This window comes from Cebidichthys violaceus, unplaced genomic scaffold (assembly GCF_023349555.1).
Source record: "Cebidichthys violaceus isolate CVI_PGR_0920_01 unplaced genomic scaffold, fCebVio1.0.p SCAF_31, whole genome shotgun sequence".
NCBI classification, from domain to species: Eukaryota; Metazoa; Chordata; class Actinopteri; order Perciformes; family Stichaeidae; genus Cebidichthys; species Cebidichthys violaceus.
In genome coordinates, this window is record NW_027176495.1 from 1929821 (window position 1) to 1955663 (window position 25843).

The 25843-nt window shown below is 44.8% G+C and overlaps 4 protein-coding genes across 6 annotated transcripts in view; 1 reads left to right on the forward strand and 3 right to left on the reverse strand.

Moving 5' to 3' along the window:
- LOC137882371 (NHS-like protein 1) overlaps positions 1 to 5310 on the reverse strand; it is an 83874-nt gene extending 78564 nt beyond the window's left edge. Inside the window, 1 exon segment of the mRNA XM_068724649.1 lies at positions 4758 to 5310. Coding sequence (XP_068580750.1) covers positions 4758 to 5076 — 319 coding nt within the window. The 5' untranslated portion in view covers positions 5077 to 5310.
- A 3547-nt stretch (positions 5311 to 8857) lies between these two features.
- acbd3 (acyl-Coenzyme A binding domain containing 3) lies at positions 8858 to 13601 on the reverse strand. Of its 2 annotated transcripts, none has more exons than XM_068724525.1 (8): positions 13310 to 13601; positions 12064 to 12205; positions 11525 to 11665; positions 11258 to 11416; positions 10850 to 11027; positions 10449 to 10695; positions 9753 to 10040; positions 8858 to 9151 (listed from the first exon to the last, which is right to left on the reverse strand). In XM_068724525.1, exons 1-8 carry the CDS (start codon positions 13575 to 13577, stop codon positions 8937 to 8939), a joined length of 1638 nt encoding a protein of 545 aa, XP_068580626.1. In that variant the 5' UTR covers positions 13578 to 13601; the 3' UTR covers positions 8858 to 8936. The 2 variants fall into 2 exon arrangements, with proteins under 2 accessions (XP_068580626.1, XP_068580627.1); XM_068724526.1 differs by having other exon boundaries at positions 8859 to 9151; positions 10853 to 11027.
- Positions 13602 to 16291: 2690 nt separating this feature from the next.
- Positions 16292 to 17856, forward strand: mixl1 (Mix paired-like homeobox). The gene is made up of 4 exons (XM_068724675.1): positions 16292 to 16502; positions 16668 to 16888; positions 16982 to 17108; positions 17297 to 17856. The coding sequence occupies exons 1-4, from the start codon at positions 16292 to 16294 to the stop codon at positions 17854 to 17856; spliced, it is 1119 nt and encodes a 372-aa protein (XP_068580776.1).
- Positions 17857 to 18033: 177 nt separating this feature from the next.
- lin9 (lin-9 DREAM MuvB core complex component) lies at positions 18034 to 25369 on the reverse strand. 2 transcript variants are annotated; one of them, XM_068724702.1, is made up of 15 exons: positions 25318 to 25369; positions 24294 to 24326; positions 23719 to 23810; positions 22399 to 22512; positions 22062 to 22192; positions 21811 to 21936; positions 21539 to 21696; positions 21241 to 21374; positions 20976 to 21104; positions 20525 to 20626; positions 20347 to 20427; positions 20128 to 20253; positions 19852 to 20034; positions 19556 to 19653; positions 18034 to 18996 (listed from the first exon to the last, which is right to left on the reverse strand). In XM_068724702.1, the coding sequence occupies exons 1-15, from the start codon at positions 25346 to 25348 to the stop codon at positions 18891 to 18893; spliced, it is 1644 nt and encodes a 547-aa protein (XP_068580803.1). In that variant the 5' UTR covers positions 25349 to 25369; the 3' UTR covers positions 18034 to 18890. The 2 variants fall into 2 exon arrangements, with proteins under 2 accessions (XP_068580803.1, XP_068580802.1); XM_068724701.1 differs by lacking the exon at positions 25318 to 25369 and adding an exon at positions 24426 to 24952.
- Between the last annotated feature and the right edge of the window lie 474 nt (positions 25370 to 25843).

Below are 25843 nucleotides of genomic sequence, written 5' to 3' on the forward strand. Positions count from 1 at the left end.
TTTTGTATTTGCCTGGTCAAAAGTTTGTGAACAAAGCAGAGCTCATCTGTTCTCCACAGATGTCTTTGTTCTGCTGTCAGTTCAGTTCTTGTTTGGCTCTCTGGTAGAAATGCAAGTGACCCTGAACATTTTGGCTGTTTGTCATACCACAACCACAGTTGTGTAACATCTGGAACACAACTCTTTACACTCTTCACCTTCACCATTCTTCAACAGCAATGGAATACGTCTGTTGTAATGCAGCTAATACAAATTACAGGAGCAGAAATGTGTATAAACTGTACATTACAAATACAAAAAGGTGCGTTGCTGGTGTATCAGCCAGGCTGTTAGATGTCACTTGCTAGTACAGTCTTAATATCTTAAAATACAAAAATGCTAATGCTACTATGACATCTAAAATGTGATTGTGAGTGTTCTAGAAGATGAAACCCTCTCTGGATCCTCCTTTGAGCAGAGGTCACCATAGTGGGAGGTAGACGTCGGTTAAACCCCGGATTACCCTGCAGTACCCACAACTGGCAACCTGCAAGTCCTGCATCTGGCTGCTCTGAGTGTGTGACCATAGGCACACGCGTGTGTGTGTGTGTGTGTGTGTGTGTGTGTGTGTGTGTGTGTGTGTGTGTGTGTGTGTTCTTTGTGGACAGCCACAATAAAATGTTGACAGAGACGTCATACTGTGTGTATGCTAGTCACAGTCCATGATAGTTTCAGCACTTTCCAGAATTAAAGCCTCCCAGACTTGACCTTTACAGAAAAGTGAGACCTAAAGAAACAGTTCAGTCTTTCTGCTACATGCAAAGATGACCATGAAATCAGCATGGAGGAACTGTGAGACAGCGCTGAGCAGAGGCAGCTGGAGTCGAGACAGCAAACACGATTGAAGACCGATGAAGAAAACGCATGTGTGTACAAATACACGAAGACAAATGAGAGGTTTGAGAACAACACTTAATTACTGCTAGCTAACCCTTCCTCCCTTGCATTTCACTCCTTTGAGCCCCAGCCAGGGCTGCGTCTACATCCTGGGCAGTCTGCATAGAGGCGTGAGAGAGGGCGGTTACACACGCGCACACACACACACACACACACACACACACACACACACACACACACACACACACACACACACACACACACACTTCAATGACAAATTCCCTTCACTTCTCCACCCTTTCCCACTCGTTTTTCATAGTTTGTTTTTTTCCTCACTTTTTGCTTTCTCTCTGACCCGACCGGACTCTTTTGTTCCTCATGGGACCAGGTTGACCTCTAGAACCGGGCCAGGCTCCCCTCGCTGGAACGAGCCCTGTGGGAACCGACTTGTGGATTCTGGCTGTGTGATGACTGCTGCTCTCTGTCCATGAACGGAGGAGACCACGGCGGGCCTGAGTGAATAGTGACGAGGGAGAGCTGAGGTGGGATAAACAAGGACTCTGTGTGTGTGTGTGTGTGTGTGTGTGTGTGTGTGTGTGTGTGTGTGTGTGTGTGTGTGTGTGTGTGTGTGTGTGAGACAAACAAGAAAACCTGATAGTTAAAATACGATAAACAGCACTTAGTTCATCTTGGCATCGCAGAGCTTCGTTATTCTCTGTGATGTGATGAGGGACATAACTTGGGTCTCATTCAAGCACAAGTCGTTATCGTCATTACTGAGTTTATGCACAAACATCCATGGCCAGTGTGGTTCCAGTCTGAGCCAAAATATGTCCATCAACGAACACGCCTAGTGCGTATGTGTCCATGCACACACACACACACACACACACACACACACACACACACACACACACACACACACACACACACACACACACACACACACACACACACACACACACACACAGCGGTCCTTGAGAAGCTCTTGAACATAGCAACACACACTAACGATGATGGCATGCTACAGATGAAAGACACACGTCTATTAATAACCGACTGGAGAGAGGACATTAGCATGTGTCCCATCCGAACAGGGTTCAGGTCTGAGCCCAGCAGCAGGTTAGCTAGACGGCATCAAGATATCTGACAGGGAGGCCCGTTAAGTCTCTTCTAGCTCCAATTAACCTTCACTAGTTTGACCTACTTTTGATATTAATAGCATGCTGCCTATTCAATCCAGTGCTATATTTGGCGGTGCAGACTTAGTGTCTAATATTTAGTTAAAAGTCAAAGTTGTGACATGTTAGTGGGCGAGGACGAGATGTCCTCTATTAGAAGGCCCTGTAGGCGGAGCAGCTTGTGGCTGAACCAGACAAAAAGGTGACAACCGACAGAGAGATGTGGTGAAATCTTTGGTCGTCAATCAAAAGCGGTACTCTCAGATCCTATTTATGTGACAAACTCCTTCAGCTCCTCTTATGAGTTTATTTTTGTGTGCATAGAAGTGTCAACACTGTGGCCAAAGCTTGTTTATTGTTTGGCTATTTTCAAAACACAAAACCAATGACGCAAATTAACGTTTGCTTCTTTTTTTTTGTAGCTTTACGATTCACCCAGCAGCAGATACTCAAACTAGACTTTATCTAAACTCTTGACTCATGAGTGTCAGGTGTTCCCCTCTGAGGCCGGACGGGACGACCTCTGACCTGCTGAGCGGGACTTCAGCACAAATGGACTAACAGAAGCATGACAGTCAAAATACACACATCTCTGCCTATCATGTCTGTTCAAACTGCCCCTGACGATTACTTTGACACACACACACACACACACACACACACACACACACACACACACACACACACACACACACACACACACACACACACTCACTCACTCACTCACTCACTCACTCACTCACTCACTACGCCCTTCCCTCAATGTCAGTCCCCCAGCATTCAGGGGCCCCTCTTTCGGCCCCTCACCAGTAACATGATCCATCTCTGACCTGAGGTTAGCGTAGGAATCCTAACCCACAGCAGTCGAAGACAAAAGAGTGACCGATCACAGTTACGTGTTTACACGCAAACTATAATGAGGACACGGTTGTGAAAGACTTTCCTTTGGGGCCCGGTCAAATGCTGTAAAGACGATGTGTCATGAAGTCTCATTAAATGTGGAGTTAAAAACCCGCATACCAGACGTAGAGTACAAGAGGCGGAGCAAAAATACTACTAGGAGTCTATGGATGCTTTGTTTCTGCACTACACATTAACTGTGATTTGAATACCCATTCAAAACAGCTGTTCTGTGTTGTGACACATTCAAATCCTCAGTAATGCTGGGGGGGGGGCATCAAATGGCATTTTGTACAGACAGGTGTTTGTGTGTAAAGAGTTAGGAGTCAAGCAGACACGCCTGTGTTGTAATGGATCTGAAGCCAGGGCTTCTGTAGACCCGGCGCTGGCCTTGGGGCTGAGTGGGAGCTGCTAACCGTACGGAGAGCTAAGTAACGCGCCGCATTCCAGTCTGCTCTCTCACACCTTGTCCTCAGCTGCTAGCCTCCGCCGAGTGAATGAGTGAACGACTTAAAAAAAAAAGGAACTCCCGACCCCACCTAGTACCGCGTCAAAAGCTTCAACAGGTACCGATACCAGGAGCAGCCGGGTCAGGCCGATGCGATAACACAGAGGACCGGTTAAATGTCTGGTCGCTGTCACGTAGAGGGTATGTGTGTGTGTGTGTGTGTGTGTGTGTGTGTGTGTGTGTGTGTGTGTGTGTGTGTGTGTGTGCAATCCATTGCTCATCATACATCACATTCACTTGTGTCTGGGAACTGTCTACTGAGCTTATCGTTTCCCTGCAACAAGTTTTTGTGTGTGTGTGTGTGTGTGTGTGTGTGTGTGTGTGTGTGTGTGTGTGTATGTGCGTGCGTCTGTGAGTCAGACTAAAGGCAGAGTGAATAGATGAGAATAAGGAAAGTCAAAAGGGAACAAAAATCAGTGACTCAGGACTTAAATCCTCCTCCGTCACCAGTGTTCAGAAGAAGTCGGGCTCGTCTTCTGAATCCTACTGTGCAACATATTTCTGTAGAAACAAAAGAAGCCGAGCAGCTGATCAATGGGAAACCCAATCCCTTAACTACTCTGTTTACACGGTACCACACAACAGCCCATTACAGAAGCATATCACTTCAACAGGCTGTACTGTGGGAGCAGACCAGAGGACAGGCTTATCTTCACAGCTGGCCCAGTGACCATAGTCTGAGTTAATGTATAACAGTGTGAGACAACAGCTTTACAAGGGCAGCAAAACAAATCACAACGCAACAGAAGTCACCACATGTTGCAGCAAATGGGAACTTGATTTCATCCCATTCATCTTTCACTGAGCAAACTTTTGTTGACGTGCAGGAAACGGCAAAAAGGGGAGTTGCGAGGCCTCCTGTGATCTCTGGAGCCTGTGAAGACCTGGACCCAGATGGTTGAGTCCGTTGAGAGGGAATCCATCATTTCTGACGGGACTCGACACCCTTTATTATTACCCTCGAGACAGACACAGCCATGTGTCAGCAGTCACTGCTTCCTGTGTGACCGTCACCGTGGACCTGACCAGCATCTCTCCACACACACACACACCAATGACACATACACACATACACAGATACAGGTCCATTTAAAGACGTTCTCTATCTAGTTATATCTGGAATGAATCAATATCTATTCATATACACATTACATATCATTATTAAAGTGTATAGTGACTCTGGTTTAACCACAGTATTATTGACTTCATGGTATTGCTATGGGGGCCCAGATATGTAGAGATGTACTCATGGTTCTGGTTCACAGGTTGTTTAGTTGCCACAGCAAACTTACGGATTTTGGTCTTCTTGGGATCCAACTTGCGGACTTCAACTTGCAGCTTCTGCAGCCGCCCCTGGATCCTGCAGGACCTTGTGAACACCATGCCCGCCTGCATCTCGATGCCCAGGAAGATGTCGCCGGCATGTCGAGAAAGGTCGGAGAGTTGGTGTATAATGTTGGTCAACGTGTGACAGCCGACCTCGTCCAGAGACGAGAACAACACGGGTTTCCGCAGTTTGCGTCTCCCGGTTTCTCCCCTCGGTATCCAGCCGTCCCTCGCCGATAACCGACTCACGCGCCGCGGCTCAACGGTCCTCTGGTGAAAGGGCATGTTTATTTCATACCAATAACTCCTGCGGGACCGAAAAGTGTTCACGCAAAACAACCTCTACAGCTTTATAAAGAAACTAAATCCAAGACGCATCAGCGTCCTTCGGCTGCTGCTGTTAGGAGGCGGTAGAAGCCTTCATCCCGCCATATTCTCCCTTTACAAAGCACGAGACTTTGTGCTGCTGTACGCCGGAGACGTTGCCTCCCAAAGTCTATTCAAATTCAAGCAGCCGGAGCGACGAGAGGAGCAAAAACAGAAGGAAAAGTAGGAGAGAACAAACAAAAAGCCCGGAAAACACTGCAACCACCTGTAGAAGTGGAGCCGGAGCCTGCTCTACAGGAGACTCTACCTGCCTCCCACCGAGGGCAGTTCAGCGGTCTGATGGAAAACATGGACCGGACTATTTCCTCCAGAGTGAACCGGAGTGACTAAGACTTCTGACAAGCTGAGAAGTTTGAATAAATCACCGTTTAATTCACGCTCTATGGACCATAATGTCTTATAATCATTCGGGATTAATTTTATTTTCAACAAACAATAATTTAAGTACATGGAGCATTTTAGGTAGGAGGTTCTGGCTGGACTTTATGTCTCTCCATAATAAACCTGTAACTAATTAATAATAAAACGTTAAATGCTGACAACCAATAAAAAGTAAGTATAAAGAATAACTATCTATAGTGTCATTCTAAGAAAACACACACACACACACACACACACACACACACACACACACACACACACACACACACACACACACACACACACACACACACACACGTGTGTGTTTTCTTATGAAGCAATATGGACTACAGACTGCATTTCAACACGCAGCATAGATGCACAATGACAATAAATGAACTTTGTAACGTTACCTTGGATTAAAAAGGGAAACAAACATTAACGTCACCTGTTCTTGTAATGATGTGATTCCATAACTAAGTTACAGTGTAGTTTGAGGTATTTATTGTGACACCTGGTGTCTTCATGTGAACACTGCAGCTTCAGAAGCGCCTCATGAGAGACATTGTAACTATCAGTGTTCTCTCTTTACTCAACTTACTGGAAATCTTTAAGTTCCTCTCCTGCTGGTCTGTTCGCTGTTGCAACAGTTCAACAGTTCCTCAACATTTGAGATTGTAAACTGTTGAACCGGCCGTCTTGTGGACAGCATGTGAAGACGAGGTACATGGATCCGCATTTCTTCTGACCTCAGCACAAAGCGAGGACGACCCCCCCCCCCACCACCAGAGGAAAGAAAGGAACTAGATCAAAGGGTTCTGTTGTTCCAAGGACGACATCAGTGCTCTCACACTCCCATTGTTTAAATGTGATCACCTGGAACACTTAAAGACACAGCAAGGACACTGATGGACATGTTGGACTCATCCCAGGAAGCAACATTCAGCAGTTTTCCTCACGTGAATGAATGGGTTAAAAATCATCATACAAAATGTAAATAATAAAAACAAAAGCAAACAAACTCGCCAATTCTAGAGATGAACATAAGTTTAATCAAGATTAAATATATGCCCCAACAAAAAAAAAAAAAAAAAAGATCTTGCAACTCATAAGAGATGGAAACAAGTCAAAACAATAGAAAAAGATGAGCTTTTCTGTCTGTCGTGTCAATAGAGTCTTACAGGTTTATGCCTCCTACTAGTTCTGGACTTTCATTCGGGGTAAATTGTACACATATATCTCATTCACCATATTTTACAGTGCATCGATTCTCAAAACCATAGCCTTCTTCCACATCTACAAAAAAAAAAAAAAAAAAAAAACCCAAACATAAACTCCTTTATAGAATTATTTACATACAAGGCTGGAACACGTCAACCCAAGCCGCTCGGTGAGCGACGACAACATCCCCATCAGAACACATGGGAGCTTTCTGGAGACATTTTGTTACACGAATCACTGACTGGATGGGCGTGGCCTCTAATCATTAAATAATATGATGAACTCACACTCGGCAGGGACATTGCAGGATTACTCGACTTGCAAGTTATTCCGCCTCCGTCTTTAAAGTTCGGTTGCAGACGCACAAAAATGTACAAACACGGCTCGATGACGTGAAACCAAACGTCCAACGCCCACTGAACACATCACACATCACACATCACACACACACACACACACACACACACACACACACACACACACACACACACACACACACACACACTGCTCATAACGTACCTGTGTGGTAGGTACACAGAGCATACAAAAGTCATGTGGAACTGAACAGAGTTAATCCAGCAAATGAACTTAGAAAAGTTGAAAACAAGTGATTTTAGTAAGCAACCACGTCCCCACAGACACAAAGATGAGTCTACATCATCTCCGTTTATTCACCATTCCTTTTTTTTTTTTTTTTGAGATGACAATTTGAGTTAATGCAAACCAGGAAGAAGAAGAATAAAACGGAGCAGCAACATGGATTATGGGTTGTGGATTTGGAGCACCGAGTGCTGCAGAGATGTAACAGTGTGCCTTGACCTCCAAAAACATGTGTATTGTTCAGTGTAGTCCTGTAGTACAGCGCCTCCAAACACGCAGAGTGATGAACACAAAACCCTCCTGGGTAATATTAATACAACATCTGTCACATCGTGAAGAATTGGTGAGCAAAGGACAGTTGATTTGATGTGATCAGTCATGTGGAAACGGACACATCGAGTAACTGCTGTTTTTATTCCGTATCGCTCACTGAGCTGCATGTAGAGCCAGAAGGCCGACCTTTATTCTATACTCACTCCTTTAACACTCATGACTCTGGAGTTCACTCCAAACCACAGAATGACTTCTGACCTGTAGACTCTATGAAATAAAATCAGATTTTATCAAGAAATATATAAAAAAAAAAAAAAAAAGGGTGAGAGATATTGTTTTGGTGCGAGAACAAGTCAAAGAGAGCTCTGCTGCCCCTGAATATCCCCTCAGGTGTTAACCCAGGTACGGGGGCTCTGGAGGGGAACAGCCGACTACTGTTGTACAACAAAAGAAGATGATTAAGCTCACGTATAACGGTGTTTTTAATGTGTGTGTGTGTGTGTGTGTGTGTGTGTGTGTGTGTGTGTGTGTGTGTGTGTGTGAGAGAGACTTGGCAAAGACCAGAAGCGCTCAGTGGAACAGAGGCATAGTGTTATGAAGCACATTTGCAATATAATTAAAGATTTTTTTCGACATTGTCTGTGTTCTTGTGGGATAAAACCACCACCAGTACCACCAGAACGGGAATCGTCGGCTCTCAAAAGAGAGCTGGACTCGCCGGGTCCCCCCCCCCCCGCTTAACGTGGTTTTACGAAAGCGCCACACGGGGCAGAAGTGGCCACAAGGCCACGTTGGATGGTGCTGGACTGGGATGTGGTGACAGAAGAGGAGCCCGGGGGCGAGAAGCGGTCAAAACAATACGAGAGAGCGAGAGAGCAAGAGAAAGAGAGAGAGAGTCCTACGGCGTGGTCTCATGTGAGCGCGGCGAGGACAGGTGGGGACAATACAACAGGAATACACACACTCCTCTTCCAAGGGCTCGATGACAGACTCTAGCGTGGGTGTGTCTTAGGACACGCATACACAAACAGTACATACATGTTAGTCCAATCTCCAAACCAGGGCTTCAGATGAGTCTTTGTCACCCTCTGGTGGTTTTGTCCAGAATAGATCTGGTGTCACTTTTTTCCTTCAAAACACACGCGCATATATATATATATATATATATATATATATATATATATATATATATATATATATATATGTATGTGTATATATATATATATATATATATATATATATATATGTATGTGTATATATATGAACATACACACTCCTTGGCTCCCCTGTGTCTGTATTCAGGCTTATCTGGTGTAGTAGACTCTGTAGTAAACACTCTTGGAGCGCCAGAGTGAGTAGGAGTTGTCAAACTTGAGCAGGTAGACTCCGCGGCCGGGGTACTGATGGCTGCCGGCGTACACCTCCTCGTGACAGTCCCGCCGGTACACCGGCACTATCTCATCCACCTGGGGCTTCCCCGCCTCCTTCTTCGCCTTCTCCTCCTCGCTGGGGGGTTCACCTGAGGACGCGAGGACGATGTTGACGGTCGGGGAAAAAAACATTTGCAGGCGCATAAATTTGATTTTGCATTATTTGAGGAAACTGAAATCTATTTTGAGCTCAACATAAAATAATAATGAAGTCCCATAGAGTACACAAATATGATGCCATATAATATGGGTAAACATTACACCATCTGAAACGCCTTCAGGTATCAGACTCATACTTATAGGATATGTTTTTAACTGAAATTGCATCGTAGCAAAAAGATACATGAGGTTTTTGACAAAATGGGAGAATCTCTTGTATAACTAGTTGTGTTATTAACACGAAACATCTCGTTTCTCGTCAACATTTAATTCCTTTATCTTCACACTACTGCTTCACCAAAGAGCACAAGCAGGACTTCCTCCTCCAAAGGAAGAGCATTGAGATGTTTAACTACGGCGTCGGCGAGCTCTGAACTCGAGATAAGAATACAATAACTATAAATGAAGTTAATCATATCTACAATGGCTGATGAGTGAAGCAACAGAGCTAAATCACTAAGACAGACCTGAGAAACATTTGCAATAGAAACACTGCAGGCTTATCACACAGACTCCCCGCCCACGCCTCACCTTCATCCTCCTCGTCCTCGTCGCTGGACTCCGACACGTGCACGCTGACCGCGGCAGACGCGGCGTCCGTCCACTCGAAGAAGACCCCGAAGCCGATGTCGTAATAGTCCGTGGCGAACTCCCAGAAAAGGTAAGAGCCCTCCTCGTGGGTGGGCACCCGCACCGTCACCACCTCCCCGCGGCCCACTGTGATCACGCTGTCTGCGTCCTGACGGATCTTCTCCTTGAAGTCCTTGATCTGCGGCCGCGTCCACATGGAGGGAGCTGCTATGACTGGCGGGGAGTCTGCTGCGATAAAAAGGGACAAGAGACGTATTACAATCGGAGACAATCTGCTAACGCAGGCTTTCTTTTTACAAACCACACCATTTCAGCCGTCATTTTGATCTCAACTACACGTCTGTAAAGTTCTTCTTTTCATTGAGGGCTTCTCCCAGAATGCGTGGTTGCGTCACACCTATACTATCGTGTAACACTTGTTCCAGCTCTTCTCCTCTCTGCCCTCCGGGTCACATCAACAAGGTACAAATCAGGTTTCAAGTTTGGTATCAAGCTCTGTTTGTTCGACAGAAAGCGCTCCCTCTCTGTCCTTCAGCTACACAATGAGGAAAGATACATCTGTAGATTACTTCTGCATGAAGACATCTCAGGTGGTTTATGGGTTTTTAAATATGAAAATGTCTCCGGCCCACCAACCTAATAAAGGCCCGTTCTCCGAGACCTCCTCTGCCGGCTCCGGCTCCGGCTCCCTGTCCATGCTCTCCGAGTACGAGTCCGACTGGCCTCCGTTGACTGTCGGGCTTTCCTCGCTCGTAGGCGGTGAGGCGGCGCACAGCGGTACTGCTGCTGAGGCGGGGATGGGTTCGCCACTACTGAAGCCGCTAGATTCAAGGGCGCCCTGCACCATCGAGTCCGCCTGCATCTGCTGCTTCTGTAAGGCCGCCTGGGACGAAAGGGAGACAGAACCGAGTCAACGCATTGAAATCCAAACTAGGGACAGAAACCAAAAATGTAGCTGTTGGCCCATGACTATTTTAAATTTACTTTGTGTCTTTGAAACTCAATAAACGTCTATCCCTCTGTTATTGATTACATACTACCTGTTGCTGGGCCAGCTGGACCTGGTAGAGCTGCTGCATGTACTGTTGGTAGTGCTGCTCCTGGAGCTGCCGGATGAGGCCCAGCTGTTGCTCCGGGCTGTTGGGGTATTGCTGGGCAGCATACTGCTGGAACTGCACTGCTGTCTGAGCATTCAACGCCGCCATGATCTGTTGTCTGGGAAATAGAAGACGGGGGGGGGGGGGGGGCACAGTTGGTGAGGAAGGAAATACGAGAAACTGAGAGGAGACAATGGTGGACAGCGGGAAATTGCAGGATTTTAACATAGAGAGTAAGAATTCTCTTCTGTAGGACAGGTTTCAGCTGAGCACTGAGCCTGCTCCAGAATATAGATATCAACATCAGGGAAATGCAAATACATAGTGCTGACAATGAGACACACATACTTCTGCTGCTCAATCCGTAGCCTCTCCTCCTCTGCCTGTCTCCTTTCCTCGTCCTCTCTCCTCTGCCTTTCCTCCTCCTCAAGCCTCCGTCTCTCCTCCTCCTGCCTCTGTCGTTCCCTCTCCTCCTCCTCCAGCCGCTGACGCTCCTCTTCTTCTTTCCTGGGGAAGAGCAAAGTAACGGAGGACGTTATAAACCGTGACAAACTGAGACGGAGTCTGTACTTAGAGGCTTTTCCCCGGGGGTGGAAATGAAGTCAAGCGCCTCACCGTTTCCTCTCCTGCTCCTCCCTTTCGATCTTGTGCGAGGTGACGTAGGGAGCAAAGAGGTTACAGCACTTGTTCAGCAGCTTGACAAACTCCACCATGGCGTCCTCCTTCTCCAGGTTACCCAAGGAGGCCCACTCTTTCCTGCACAGAGTGAGACTCCTCTTTTAGATGATATTCTTTTACAGTAGCAAAACAAGAGTTTTTAAATTGGTGGCATTTGTAACAACCATTGCTTCTTAAGAACATAACATTTGAAATACTAAGTGTGTCTGTATTACATCAAAGGTTTTCATACATTTTTAATCACATAAAAAGGAATTACAAGCACACCACAAGTGTTTAACAGACTGTATATGGACACACTAAACTGCTGGTTTATTTACCAGATTTCAAAGTTCATACCCTCTGGCGCGCGCGCGCGCGCACACACACACACACACACACACACACACACACACACACACACACACACACACACACACACACACACACACACACACACACACACACACAGAGAGAGAGAGGTCTGCTCGGGTTACCTGCGGTCATTGCCCAGGACATCAAAGAAGCCGACCTCAGGTGAAGCGTCTGGATTATAAGGCCCCAGTAACACCTGTTTGTGCAGAGCCACCAGTCGAAGCTTCTCCTCATAGGTCGGGTGGAAGGCCTTTCCATCTTTATCTGAGAGCAGCAATGTGGAAGCAACTCATTTGCATTTATTGTAATTCCTTTTTGTACATGCTACAACACACTGTTGTGTTTTAGTACAACATAGTAGTAGCAACAGTAGAATGCATGAAGGGCATCACATTCTTTTATCACTTATTAATAAGATCCTCATGGCAACAGGACTTCAATCACATTGAAACATTCATCCGAGGTGAGGCAAGGATAGGATTGTATACAAAACAAGTTACACAGGACCAACCCCAACCGACTAGAAATACACGGCAAAAAAAACAAAGGCACTGATTACTATCACACCGAGCGGCGACCAGGCCCTAACCTGTTTGCACAGTCATCACGAGTGGCAAGAATACAGCAAATGTCCAGTGTTTCAAAATTGTTTATTGGATTTGCTGTTGGAGTGGCAGCATGGGAGTGGTCTGTGGATTTATGGATATGAGCAGGCAGGCTGTCAAACAGGCCACTGATCATACAGCCCCTGTGAGTGCCGAAAGCCTGGTTTTCAAACCCGTCGATCTGAGACTAAGGACCCGGTATTATCCTCAGAGCTCACCCGCTCCTTCAGCACAATGGCAACCTGTCAGCGTCTAATTCATCAGAGAAGAGTCTGTGCGAGCAAATGGCGTACGGGCTCCTTTCAGCCTCTTCAATGGCACGGCAGGGCGTGTTAAAGCTACCCAAACAAATCACTATGAGACACCACTCGTGTAGGTGGATAGCTCATAGCTTATTTTATTTTTTTTGCTACATTAGTTGATGGAGCAGTCGCATGCCAAGCCAGGATATTCTTCCCAAAAGTAGACGCCACCATGCAAACAACCGGGTGAAATTATCTCCAAGGCCACACACATAGACACAAGTGGACAAGTGCTTCTTTCACCCTTTAACGACCAGCTAGCAGCCTGTTAGCACTCGTTAGCTATGTGGCTAATGTAACGTAGAGGCTGACAGTGACAGCTAACGTTACGAGCTAACGTTAGCACGCGGCTAACCTCGACCGAGCAAGCGATTCGTCTCCCCAGTTTACCGTTCGGTTGGTACGCTGTGAAGCTGCTTGTATACGTTGAAGCTGTGAGATTAGAATAAAAGCCGAAATACCTTTGAAAAATTTAAGGCCCATTCCGTACAGCTCCAGCAAAGGAAAGCCCCATTTCCTCTCTATGGCTGATTTTGCCGTCTCTCCATCTTCGCCTCCCGCGGCATCCGACGTGTCGGTGTCGGGTTCTGCGGGTTCGGGGTCCGGCTCCTCGACCTGGGTCTGCTCGCCCTCCGGGTCCGGACTGAGGGTGAGGCCATCGATGGAAACTTCGAGCCGGCTAGAAGTAGCACTGTCGAGGTCGCCGCTCTGAACCTCTGTCGCCATCATGTAGACTGTCAGCTGAAGCGGCCACGTACCTACTTCCGTTTAAATTTGGCGGAAGTTCCGGGAGATTTTTTTCTTCTTCTTCGATGTAAATAATGACGACGCTTTAACCGATAAGAGACATATTTACCGATTTGTATTTATTTATTTCACACATTTATTTTCATATATATTTCAAATATATGTATTTTGAGAACAACACGATATATACAGTAATGTTATTTGTAATTAACATTATTTTACTCAGGAAATATTCACACAGTAAAGTGGTCATTTTAATTTTGATTTAGTATTGTTTCTACTAAATTATAGTGAAAATGGCTACGATGTAATAGCCCTGTAATACACACACACACACACACACACACACACACACACACACACACACACACACACACACACATATTGACATTCATCTTTGTCTGTTTTTGAAATACAGATGTGGAAAAAGCAAATAATTACCTCAATAATGGTTAATATGACAACCAAAAAAAGATATAATAAATCAATAAATTCACACACACGTCTTGTTACAGGTCATATGTGACAACATTCATTATTTTTTTTAAATCAGTTTAAGCTTTATTGTTCATGAGGGACTAGTTGTCTTGTAGCCAGTTGAAACATAGAACACATGAAGACAAAAAAAAACGACTTAATCTGGGCTTAGAAGATGAGCACACACAGCAACAATCATTACACTTAACTTCTGACTGTGATGATATTAATGCACCTTTACACTGAGCCCACATTTTCATTAGGACACTATGAATGTACTATTCCTCCTGAAATCATCCCTCAAATACACAAAGAACAAACTAAAAAAAAGGGCCCATAAGACAGCTGCTAGTTTAACACAATCCTGCAAACTTGTGAGGATCATTTGCCTGTCTGTCTACAGGTTGAATGTATAGTGGTCAGGTCCAACTGAGGGTTAAACAGTGGTCAGGCTTAAAAGGTGTGAACATGCTTTTGTCTGTGTCTACAGCTTGAGCTGCCAACTGTAAATGGCCGGTAGAAATCCCAAAGTGTTTCTACCGTTTGATGTTTGAGAGTGCAGCCTGTTAACTACAATATACCAGCAAGAATCAATGCAGAACTGCATTCTTTTAACTTCATTCAAATGTCAAATTTATAGCATGGGCTGCAAAGCTAAATGATTGCTAAATACAAACACTGGAAGTAAAAGTGCATTACAATTACAACAATGCTGAATTCATGTCTTTCATTGGTCATAACTCAAGAGCTTTGTGGACACAGATGGATGTACGAGGCATTTAATGTTCATTCCATGATCTGCGGTTACCTTTCAGGAAACATTGTCCATCTATTACAAAGGGAATCAGGAAATTCAACAGCCTGATTTTAGCATAGCAATCTGGTCTGTGAACACAGGCAATACCCAATTAGGGCCCCAGACAAAGCAGCCTGCGAACTGCGAACGTCTCCACCAACAAGCACGTCCGACCTAAACAATGCCGTACGTGTCAAAGTGCAAAGATCAATACGTGCTGGTTGTGGATGTGAAATGACACAAGGGCTGTCAAGTAATTTCCCCACAGAAAATATATAAAAAAAACAAGAAACGAACCAGAAGTAAAACCTCTGGTGTTTTTCCTTTTAGGTCCATGTTACAGGTCTCTTTCAGGAGGAGGATAGTTGAATGCTAGACTATCTACTCCAGGATGACTTTAACCCAGCTACAGCTGCATCCCATAAATCATATGAATGAGGATGTGGCAACAAGTCTGGCAATCACGTTGTATTGCAATGTCGCCCCACACCCAAAGTAATTAAATATGACGCATGAAATTGAACCTTAATTGCCCAAGTAAGCACAATATTTCACTACGACAAATTCTTTGATGAAATGAGCTTGGACTCTCACTAAAAGCACCACGTCTGTGGTGTTACCTGGCCTCTCGACTTGATCCTCCTCCTCTAAATCAGAAGAAGGTGAGCCATTCAATAACAAGCACTTCATCCTGGGTACTTTAGAACTGAGGTTTGTGTATTGAGATTAACTTTGTTGGAGCTGAAAGTGGGCAGGAAGCACAATTTCCTACATATGTGTGAGAGCTAGACCCCTAAAGACCTGTAACTTTATAAAACATAACTTATATTATTTCACATGGAAGTCTAAAGGGGGGGGGGGGGACATAATGTCTTGATGCAGAATCACAATCAACAATACAAAACATACATTTATAATGACATATCCTTTAAGTCATTTAAAACGTGTCTTCCTGTTATACTGATGTAATAAATCCAGTAGATATACTCTGCATCATATGTTTCATTGTGTACAAAAACATCATATGGAACTGGCCACTTTGCAGAAGGGCTCTTTCAATCAGTTGTTGAAATATAAGGGGATATGTTTATATTTTGATCGGAGATTATTACATGCAGAAATAAGTGTATTCAATTCTGTTATTATCAAGCAACAATCTGCAGCTCTTAGGAGGCTCAGAATAGGAAATGGCAGTTTCCTATTCGCCTCTCTTTGATGGCTACCGGACAGTTATTGCTTCATCCATTCTAAAGCGCGTAAATGTTTTCGCTGCCGATGTGTATTGAGCGTGCAGATTCCATTAAAACCCCTGTAAAGGAGACCTGCGGCCGCTCCACCGTCCCAGGTGTGATGCCTTCACACCTCCGGCGTCGTGCAGACGTCTGAAGTGAGTGCGCGGCCGCTGCAGTGCCAGCCGGCCCCGATGGTTGCCCCATTCACACGTACAGGCCGCAGCACCTTTGATCGCGGGGGGGATTTAAGTCCGGCGAGGCAGCGCAGGGCTCACACTCAGTCTGGAAATAAGACGTCGAGCAGCATGTCTTCAGTTCACGGGAATATGCGCGTCGGAGATCTGAATCATTTCCAGATGTATCACGAGGGACCTCTGCAGATCAACAGCACGGTGAACTCAGGTATGTGGCTGGTAGTGAACGTATCATATATATGGTAACACACACCAACGGTCACAGCAAATAACGGTTTACGGCCGGCTCAGTGCGTAATTTACGCACACGTCCATTGTGGTGTTTCTATGGAACGTTCCTTAACTAAATAGTGTGCACGTTTTCCCTTTTCAGATTACGGAGCCTCAGATGTTACAAACTACTTCAACCCTGCAAACTCTGTGGCGAGGGCGGATAAATGCGTGGCAATACTGACCCACAGGAGGAAGAGAACCAACTTCACCCAGCAGCAAATCGAGGTGCTGGAGAAAGTTTACTCGGAAACTAAATATCCCGACATCTACCTGCGGGAGAGACTGGAGGCTCTGACCGGGCTACCGGAGTCCAGAATCCAGGTAATGTCTAATGGGATGGTATCTTAATACAAATCAAATACATGTTGTCAAATTAAAAACAAGTTGTTCAACTCTTCCACCCACACATTTCAGGTGTGGTTTCAGAACAGAAGGGCCAAGTCTCGTCGCCAAGTTGGCTCATCGGTGTCGATGAAGGTGGCAAACCCGCCAGCAGCTGGTCCCTTCAGCCAGCTCCAGAGCAGGATGGGCCCAGAGAAAGGTCATTATTACACTCACATTATTGGGATTTTAGTTTTGGGCAATAATTTTGTGTCCTTTATGTCTTCTACGCTTGATTTAAAGTCACCTATATGTTTAAAGAATGTGTTGCTTGAAAACTACTCGCATCAATGTGAAACATTTCTTTTATTTCATAACTAATTGCCTCACCCACCTTTTCTCTTTCAGTTTATGACAACCACGGGATAGGAGGTTTTGGACTGGAGGAGAGTTTTAGACCCACAATGCACCAAAACACAGATGACGCCCACAGAACCGGTATGCCCGCCGAACACAGCAGCTACGTACACACGTCCGTCTCTTGCATCTATGACGAGGAGGGAACCAGAGCGACGCCTGAGCAGATGCAAAGACGGGAGCTGAGCGTTAACGTCCCGTGCTGTAACATCCATCTGTACCCCGAGGAGAACGAGCATCCTCCCAAGATCGAAGCCAACATGTCCGCTGACCAGGGACCAAAGGTTCTGGTGGAATATGACAATTTCCCACCGAACAAGACCATCGGGCCAGAGATGAAAGTTGTGATTCCTCCCATCCCCACCCAGAACAACTTCAGCAGGTCATCCCCAAAGGATATCGGATGCCAAATCCAGTATCCATGTGTGAGGGCCACAGTGGACCGGTTCAGTCACTTCTCCCCGATCCACGCCACCGAGGCCCCGGACTTTACCGACTCAGACTCTGACTGGGAGAACGAGGCCATGGCTGGCTTCAGTGGCTTCATGTGATGCGTTGTGAGAGCCCATATGAAGACGGCTACATGTATCATAAGAGGCAGTAAATGGAATATTTGTATTTATTGATAAATAGTAAAAGTATTGATTGTAAAGAAAGAATAAGAAGAAAACTGTTTGTTTGTTTGTTTATGTTTGTTAATAAAGAGTGAAAACTAGAAGACAGATTACTGCTTTGCAATATTATGTTTAATATAAAAAGACGGAAACATTTATGTACAATTGCCCTGAGGCACTCTCATATACAACTTTACAAAACTGAAAAAGGAGATTCTCAAGGAAAAACCAGTTGACTTAAATTTTAGTGTGGGGGTTGCAGCAGTAGCCATGCCAAATATGGAAATGCTAAGATCATCTTAGGGAGTAAAAGGCTTCAAAACCCCAGAGTTCTCCTTTATAAAAATACCAAAATCTCTTCTCAGTGCACACAAAATTACAAAAACCCATTTCTGAATACACAGCAGAAATGTTGACGGTAGTTCTAATAATCAGAGATATTGTACAATTATCTACAATAAACAATTTTATAAAACATTCTTGCTCCCTGTGCTTACTGTCAGTGGAGCAACAGAACACGTCACTTACAGGGTTAAACTTTAGAGATAGCAAAATATTGTTTCATAACCATACACACCTACTCAAAAATAAATAAATATGGACTATAAAAACGGTAAGAATCAATGTTTGGCACATGAAACAATAAATAACCATCGACAGTTTGGAGATGTGGATTTGTAGCAACAGCTAAAGGTTCTTTCAGATTTGTGTTCAACTGGGTGCACCGACATTTTCAAACGATAAAATGTGTGGCTAAAATACTTGTGACGTCCTCCCTCTTCAGCACGACGCCGCGGGAGTGTGGGCAGAACGCCGAGTCGGTTCACCGGGACGTCCAGAATTCAGATCGCGTGGTGGCGGTCCACAACTTCCATGTGAGCGGTCTCGTGTCAGTTCAGGTGAAAGCGCCGTCTCAAAAGACGGTATTAACGGGCCGCACCGCCGCGTGTGGCGCAGAGGACGCCGGGTTCTCAGACTGCGTTGGTGTTGTTGGCGGAAAATGCGTGCAGATTTCCCAGCTGACTAAGGCCACTCTGGATGTGCGCCACGTGGATCTCAACATTATTCTGGAAGCAACTAGAAACACAGAGAAGACAGCAGTGTCAGAAATGTTCGGTAGCTACGTGACTTTCAACGCCGTCGGGTTGCTGTACCGTCAACGCTACACGACTCGCTGCCTGGTAATCGGGTCTTAAATGAGTTTCAAAACTTCTTCGTTTTCGTCGCTCAGCGTGGATGTAACAAAAGATACGCGTTTTAAAATGGAAATGTAGTAGTGAGGATGGAGCCTGAGGCAAGCATGCCGTGCTCAGAGCCCTGAAGCCCCGGCACAGAGCACCATCACTAGTTTATTCAAAATGTATTAATATTGAACGTGTGTCCAAATCGCACCAGATTTTCCACGGCAACCGCTCGAGTCCCCATCACCATGGGATAAATGGTTCTGGAGACATGCTGAAGAAATATCCACAGACAGACAGAGAGTCCTAGCTTCAGAGCTACATCCAACACCCGACGTAGGTGCAACAGCAACAGCTGTGGTCCTGTGGTGGTGCTGCCTCTGACCTGAGGCTTCTGTCAGGGAGTGAAGAATCAGGGCTAAAGTGGTGTGAATGAGCACGTGGAGGCTTTTTACCTGAGGTTGGAGGGATCAATTGACGCCTTGATGTCGTTAAGGGAGTCTGTTAGAGATTTAAATTCAAAGGAATTCAGGTCTCCCCCATCGGCCAGACACTGAAACAAATGAGAAAGAACTGGATTAATGAACAGGTTATCAGAGTATATCGGTCGATTATGTAATTATAATTATTGTGGTAGATCCAAAGGCCGTTGAAGACCGTTCACAACCGGCTTCTTAACGTTTTGATGTTCTCCTGACACGCGTTAGAACATCTGTGAGCAGGAATAAAAACCCGCGTGTTCATCCTTTACCTTGATCTGCAGCAGTAGAGCGGTGAGGCGGGAGACCAGGTGCGTCAGGCTGGGGTTGGTCACGCTCTGCTGTCCCTCCTTCAGCGAGTTGCTCAGCTGCACCATCTGCTGGGCTTCGTCCTCACAGCGCCGCCGCAGCTCTGTGGGATGGTCGGCCGGAACCATGCCCTGATCCGGAGCCAGCTGGACGAACACATTTCTTTAGATTGGTCAAGGTGGACTATGAAGGGAGATGCTAGGAATGTCGGCGGAGAGGAAGTGCATCTGTTGACTTACATCACAGCAGAACTGCTGAACTTCATGGAGCACCTTATTCAGATCTTTGTTAAGCTGCTCGAGCTCGAGCACCGTGGTCGCATATCGCTTCTGAAAGTCCAGGTCAATGGGCATCGAGTAGGACTTCTGAAAACACAAACACAAGCATACGTTTAGCTCGGCTTCACGTATAAATCTCATGTTTTGAAGCAACTTTAATCAAGATGATGACGATCGTACCAGTTTCTCTGCCTCCGTGTTCATTTCTTTCAAGTTCTTGATGTGGTCTTTCTTGATCATGAGGATCTTGGACAGCCTTGTCTAGTCATTAAAAAAAAAAAAATGTAAAAAAGAATTTGTTACAAAGTCGCAGGAAGTCAGATTTTAGTATTCCATTGTCATCACAGGAAGTATTTACCACTTGGACGAGGAATTTGACAGGAAAACCTCCCAGAGTGTCTCCCTCAGCACCGGGCAGCTTGTTCCTCCACGGTGACTGGTTGATGAGAGGGTCATTGTCCTGTTATCAAAAACATTTAGGTCATTTATCTTCACCAGCAATCTAGAGGAAGAGATTCAGAATAATCAAATACAAGAATAGTTGATTTTTAAGTTTAGTTAAGACTAAACTGTCCTTATACAGTCAATGCCACCCCTGACTAGCATATCTACATATACATTCACAACCTGCTTGTACAAGATATGTTGACCAAAAACCAGATTGGGATTATTGGCTGCCTCCCAGAAGTATCTGTTGCAGTGGATAAACCTTCTCACAGCCAGAGCAGATTTAAACCAGAACCAAATAGCATTGAGATGATGCCGACACAGCAGGTGTACATGCGTGTTCAGGTGCAGGGGTGCGGTACCATGATGACGGGAGTGGTAGCGGACGGGTAAGGCCCCCTGGGCGGAGTCACGACGTTCTGCATGTAGCGTGATATCCGATGCTTCTGGGCAAAGGCTGAGATGGGCATGGTCTCGTTGGGCTCGTTGCTCTGGAAAACACAATCATCCCCCGACGTTTAACACTATAATCACATTCCTTCAGCACAGCTATTGCACATCTTTGTATTTTGACAGTATGGACAACTAAAAGTTGTTACCTCAAAACGCACAACAGGCAATTCTTACCAAGACTTCGTAGTCAGGCACGGTGTGTGTTCCCAGGCCACTGCGGTCAAAGGTGACGCGGTAGGTGGCAGCGCTCGTGTCCACTGCATCGATCTGTCCCGTGAACAGTCCATCGTGGACGCCCCGGAGTCGAGCTGAGGAGCAGAGAGAGAAACAAAGAAAATCTGAATTATTACTGGTAACACATCTCAAATGAGCATTGACCACAGCTGTCTGGCTGCTGACTTTGCTAACAGTGGTGTGTGTGTGTGTGTGTGTGTGTGTGTGTGTGTGTGTGTGTTCGTTCCAACCGTCCTACCGGTGACTTTGGTTCCTATGATGAGCGGCAGAGGGATTTCATCTGGAAGGTCTTTGCAGTTCGACACGTCGGACAGTTTTCTCTGCTGCAGCAGACGCATCTTCTGCCTCTTCAGCCTCAGCGCTGTCCGCTCCTCAGCGAAGAACGCCGACGAACACCTGGACGGGTCAACGAAGCACGACGCGTTAACATTTCTTTTAAGGCTTTACTTTGACAAACAGGAGCAGTGAGAATGGTGTGTAGAAGCAGACGTCTTAAAGATTGCAGCGTACCGTCTGGGTTTCCCCATCAGTCTCCTGATTGTCCCCCACTCGACCCTCGTCAGCTTTCTCGTCTTCAGGTTGGGGAAAGACTCCTTGAGACAGAGGCAGAACTCATTGTCGCCCTCAAAGAGCGGTCTGAAAGACATAATAATGACAAACGACATCGTTAACACATCACTGCGGATCAAAAAGCACCTCTGAATCGATTACAAGTGATCAAAATGACTTGCTGTCTTCTGAAGGGGAACGTGAGAACGTACCTGTCGATATTGGAATAGAACCATTCGTAGATGCACCATTTGTGAGCTTTGGGTAGCTTAAGGAGGTTTCTTAATCTCAGCCCTATTTTCTGGGATGCCTTCTTATCTGGTGTCACCACATTAGAACATTTCTGTAAAGCAAAACATTTAAACAGAACACAGGAAGTTAGGGGCTTCTGTTGCCTTCAGGTCAAATCTCCAGCAGTGCCTTTTTTTCCACCCCCACATACAATAATACAGCTTCCTGAAATGGTGACATAGACATTGAGGCTATCCATTGAGAGCAGGGAAGGGCTTCTACTCGCCCTGAGGCCCGTTCACAGTGAGCAGGCGGTACCTGTGGTGTGGTGCTGACCCTCTGGCTCCTCCGAGGGGATCTAGAGGGGAGACGCTGCTGGGGCGACTCATCCTCCTCCCGAAACAAACGACTCCTCTTTGAGCTCCGTGTCGGCTGAAGAGATAGACGTTGAAAGAAGTTTATGAACGGTGCCAATATTACTTCCAGATTAAAATCATTTTCATACAAGTGGCAAATATATGTGTGCATTTCTCTTGTATAACTTTACAAAAATCTATTTAAAGAGCAGTGACCCACATTAGTTGGAGTTATGTAACAAATGCAATATGTATAAAGCATAATCAGGCAATCTAGGGATGCACCAATCTAATTTTTTAAATCCTGATAGTGATGCATGGGTTTTGGGTATCAACTGATAGTAGTGATAATTAATAAGCCGTATGCGTCACTGTGTGGAAGTGAATGGAATCATTGATTTATGAACAAAGCAACAACAGGTTCAACTTAAACATTGCTTTCTTAAAGAGTAAACATTTTTAATGCAGCAACAAATTGGTCACTACCTAAACAGGAATTAAAATACAGTAATATATCGTATATAGAATTTCAGATTCCTTCCAAATCTGCATTTCTTAATGTGGCAATAAATTCGACTAGGGAGCTGGAAAGTATAATTGCTAAGAAAGCACTTAACTGTGGCCAGTCACCATATAATCATCATCAACACTTCAGCATCAATCAACAGCTCCTCAATTACTGAGTAACAGATGATGCATTCTTGTAATTTGTTTGTGACTTATGTAACAGGTATCTCTCTTGACAGAGATAATGAATCCCAGTAGACTTCGCTAAATACAGGTTGAGAAAAAAACAAACATGAATTCAGACTTTAAAGAGCGTCTACGACGCTACCGTCATTTGCAGATTTAACATTGGAAATATAGGCCCTAAATCCCACACTACAAAAAAAAAAACTAGTTTGTTCATTACATGCCTTCAAACCAGTTCAGCTTTTCAAGCCAAAAGTAGTGCAAATATGCAAATGATGGTTGTGACTCAGACATATTATGCAATTTTTTGTGTATGCCCTGTTAAGACATGAGGATGGAAACATGTATAATATAATGTAATTCAATACATTAACCCTACAAACACTATTGTGTGGAGTTAGTAATGTTCCTGTCTGAGTCGTGTTGATTCCACAGTGTGGTCATTTGTGAACTGAGGTTTGCGTTGTACTTCATCACATCGTATTAACCAACTTTTAATGTAATGTTCTTAAGCTTAGCATTCATAATAATGTGTAAAACAGAAGCTCCTCTGTTGCTTCCTCTTCACAAGTTTTAAAACGTCTCTTACTGTGTCCATTATGAGGGAGGAATGTCGTCCCCTGGTGTTGTGAGCTCTCGGGAAGCTGTTCTTTTCATTCAGAGTGTTGGACAAACTGCCTTCTATAGAAACAAATGCATTTATTCAAAATAGTGGGAGGACACCTGATACAGGACCCCACTGAGACCTTCTCATTATCGAATTCCAGAGTCAAAGCTATTCTCATCTCACAGAAGATGTAATTGAGGTGAAACTGGGGGAGATCATTTTCTTACAGGTGTTGACACATTTTATCCTTCCCAACATGGGGACAGATATAAGGACAATAAACTCCACTGTGTCTCTGACGGCATCAGACCTAAGGTAGGGTGGGGTGGGTCGTCTAGGAGCGTCATACAGAAGTCTAATACAATAAAAGGACATACGATTCCTAAACACTTTTTACATCTGGCAACCTATGCCATGTCTCTGCTAATGCAGACCAGATTCACACAGATCTTCGTTGGCTAAGTGTGTTTCGGCATACATGGAATTTGACACAGTAGTTCCCACACAGTGCCAGGGACAGATGTACAGAAAGTTAAATAAAGATACAGCTCACATACCTTTTAGACTGACAAGTGCCTCTGCTGAGGAGCCTGAGAAAGAGGGAAAAAAGGCCAGCGTTACATCGATTGAACGTTACAGTAACGCACTCACGGCATATGAGACTATACTGTAAATATTTGACTACACACCTCAGGGTGATACAAAAAAACAAAAAACGTATCGAGGCCGTTCTCTTCAGTTTTAAGTTAGTGATACTTAATACGTGTATTTATGCAGCCACAGAAAACGTCTGCAGGGTGCTCGTGAGACTGCCCTTTAAACAGCCGGATAGCTCAACGCTACGTTAACTGAAGTTACATATAGCTAGCGCAGTCAGTTAGGCCTTAATCCCCCAATATGAGCTGTCAAGAACGGGCATAACGTCAGCTGCACAAATCATACCCACCAAACGAGCTAACATAAGCTAACGTCACACTTGGTACGACCAGGAGATACAATGTATTTAAATCAACTACGTTCACATCGATTGAAATTACTATTTCATCTGTTTAATAGCAACAAATAACTAGTTTCCCTTTCCCCGTCTTGTCAAAACGATACACAACGACGTTACCATGTAACGTCAACCAACCGCTAGCGAACGTTAAATAAAAGAAATGTGTCACGGAAGACTAACAAACTATAGCTAACGTTACTGGCTAGCGTGTGTAACGATACTTTTAGTAACGTTGACAGAGATGTTGTGGTAGTCCCTTTGTTATTGCTGCTTACGACGTAAGGCTAGCAGACGTTAGCTCATAGCTAAGCTAACGTTATTTGTTTACCCAGTTGAGCTAAAGTAACTTGCTCAACTCCAACATTAGCTATGGCTAGCCTCTCATGCTAACAAGCGCTAGCTGACTTGGACAGACCGGTATCTCTTATAGCGTCTAGAAAATACTTTGTGAACTCTGCCCAAAACTTACGGTATTCATTACGTGGACAACAATAGCAGTTTATCACCAAATGTTGCATTTTATCACTACGGGACCTGCTGCGTGTTTACAATGCAAAACTCCTTGAATATGTGTTGTTACTCACTCTCGTCTAACAGCTGGTCCATCTCCGCCATCTTGAATTAGCCGCGCCGCTTTTTCAAAGACGTTGTCAAACTGCATTCTGGGTCGGGACGCTATCTGGAGGGCGATTCGAGAAATAAAAAGCACATCGTTTATCAAACCGACGACTGCGGAATCACGTTGTATTATATGCGCAAACACACACTTATATTCACTATCATACAAATATAACTTTCCGTACAGAATGTAACGGGAAATTGTTTGAAAACGGTTTCTTCAGCAAAAGTGGAAGTCAGAGCAGCATCCACACATAGTCAAACATTTTATTTTTAATTCCTTGTTGGGAATAATTCATGCTTTATTCGCATGAAAATGTTTTCCTTCAGGTGAAAGTTGTTATTTTTAACCGGAGTTAAGCATAAAAAACCCATAGCCAGTATAAAATGCCTTTCAAATGGGAAATCAAGTTAATAAATACTATTTCTGTTTAGTGGTATTAGGGTTCATAATATTTAAATGTCCTACAAGATCTAGCACCACACTGACCC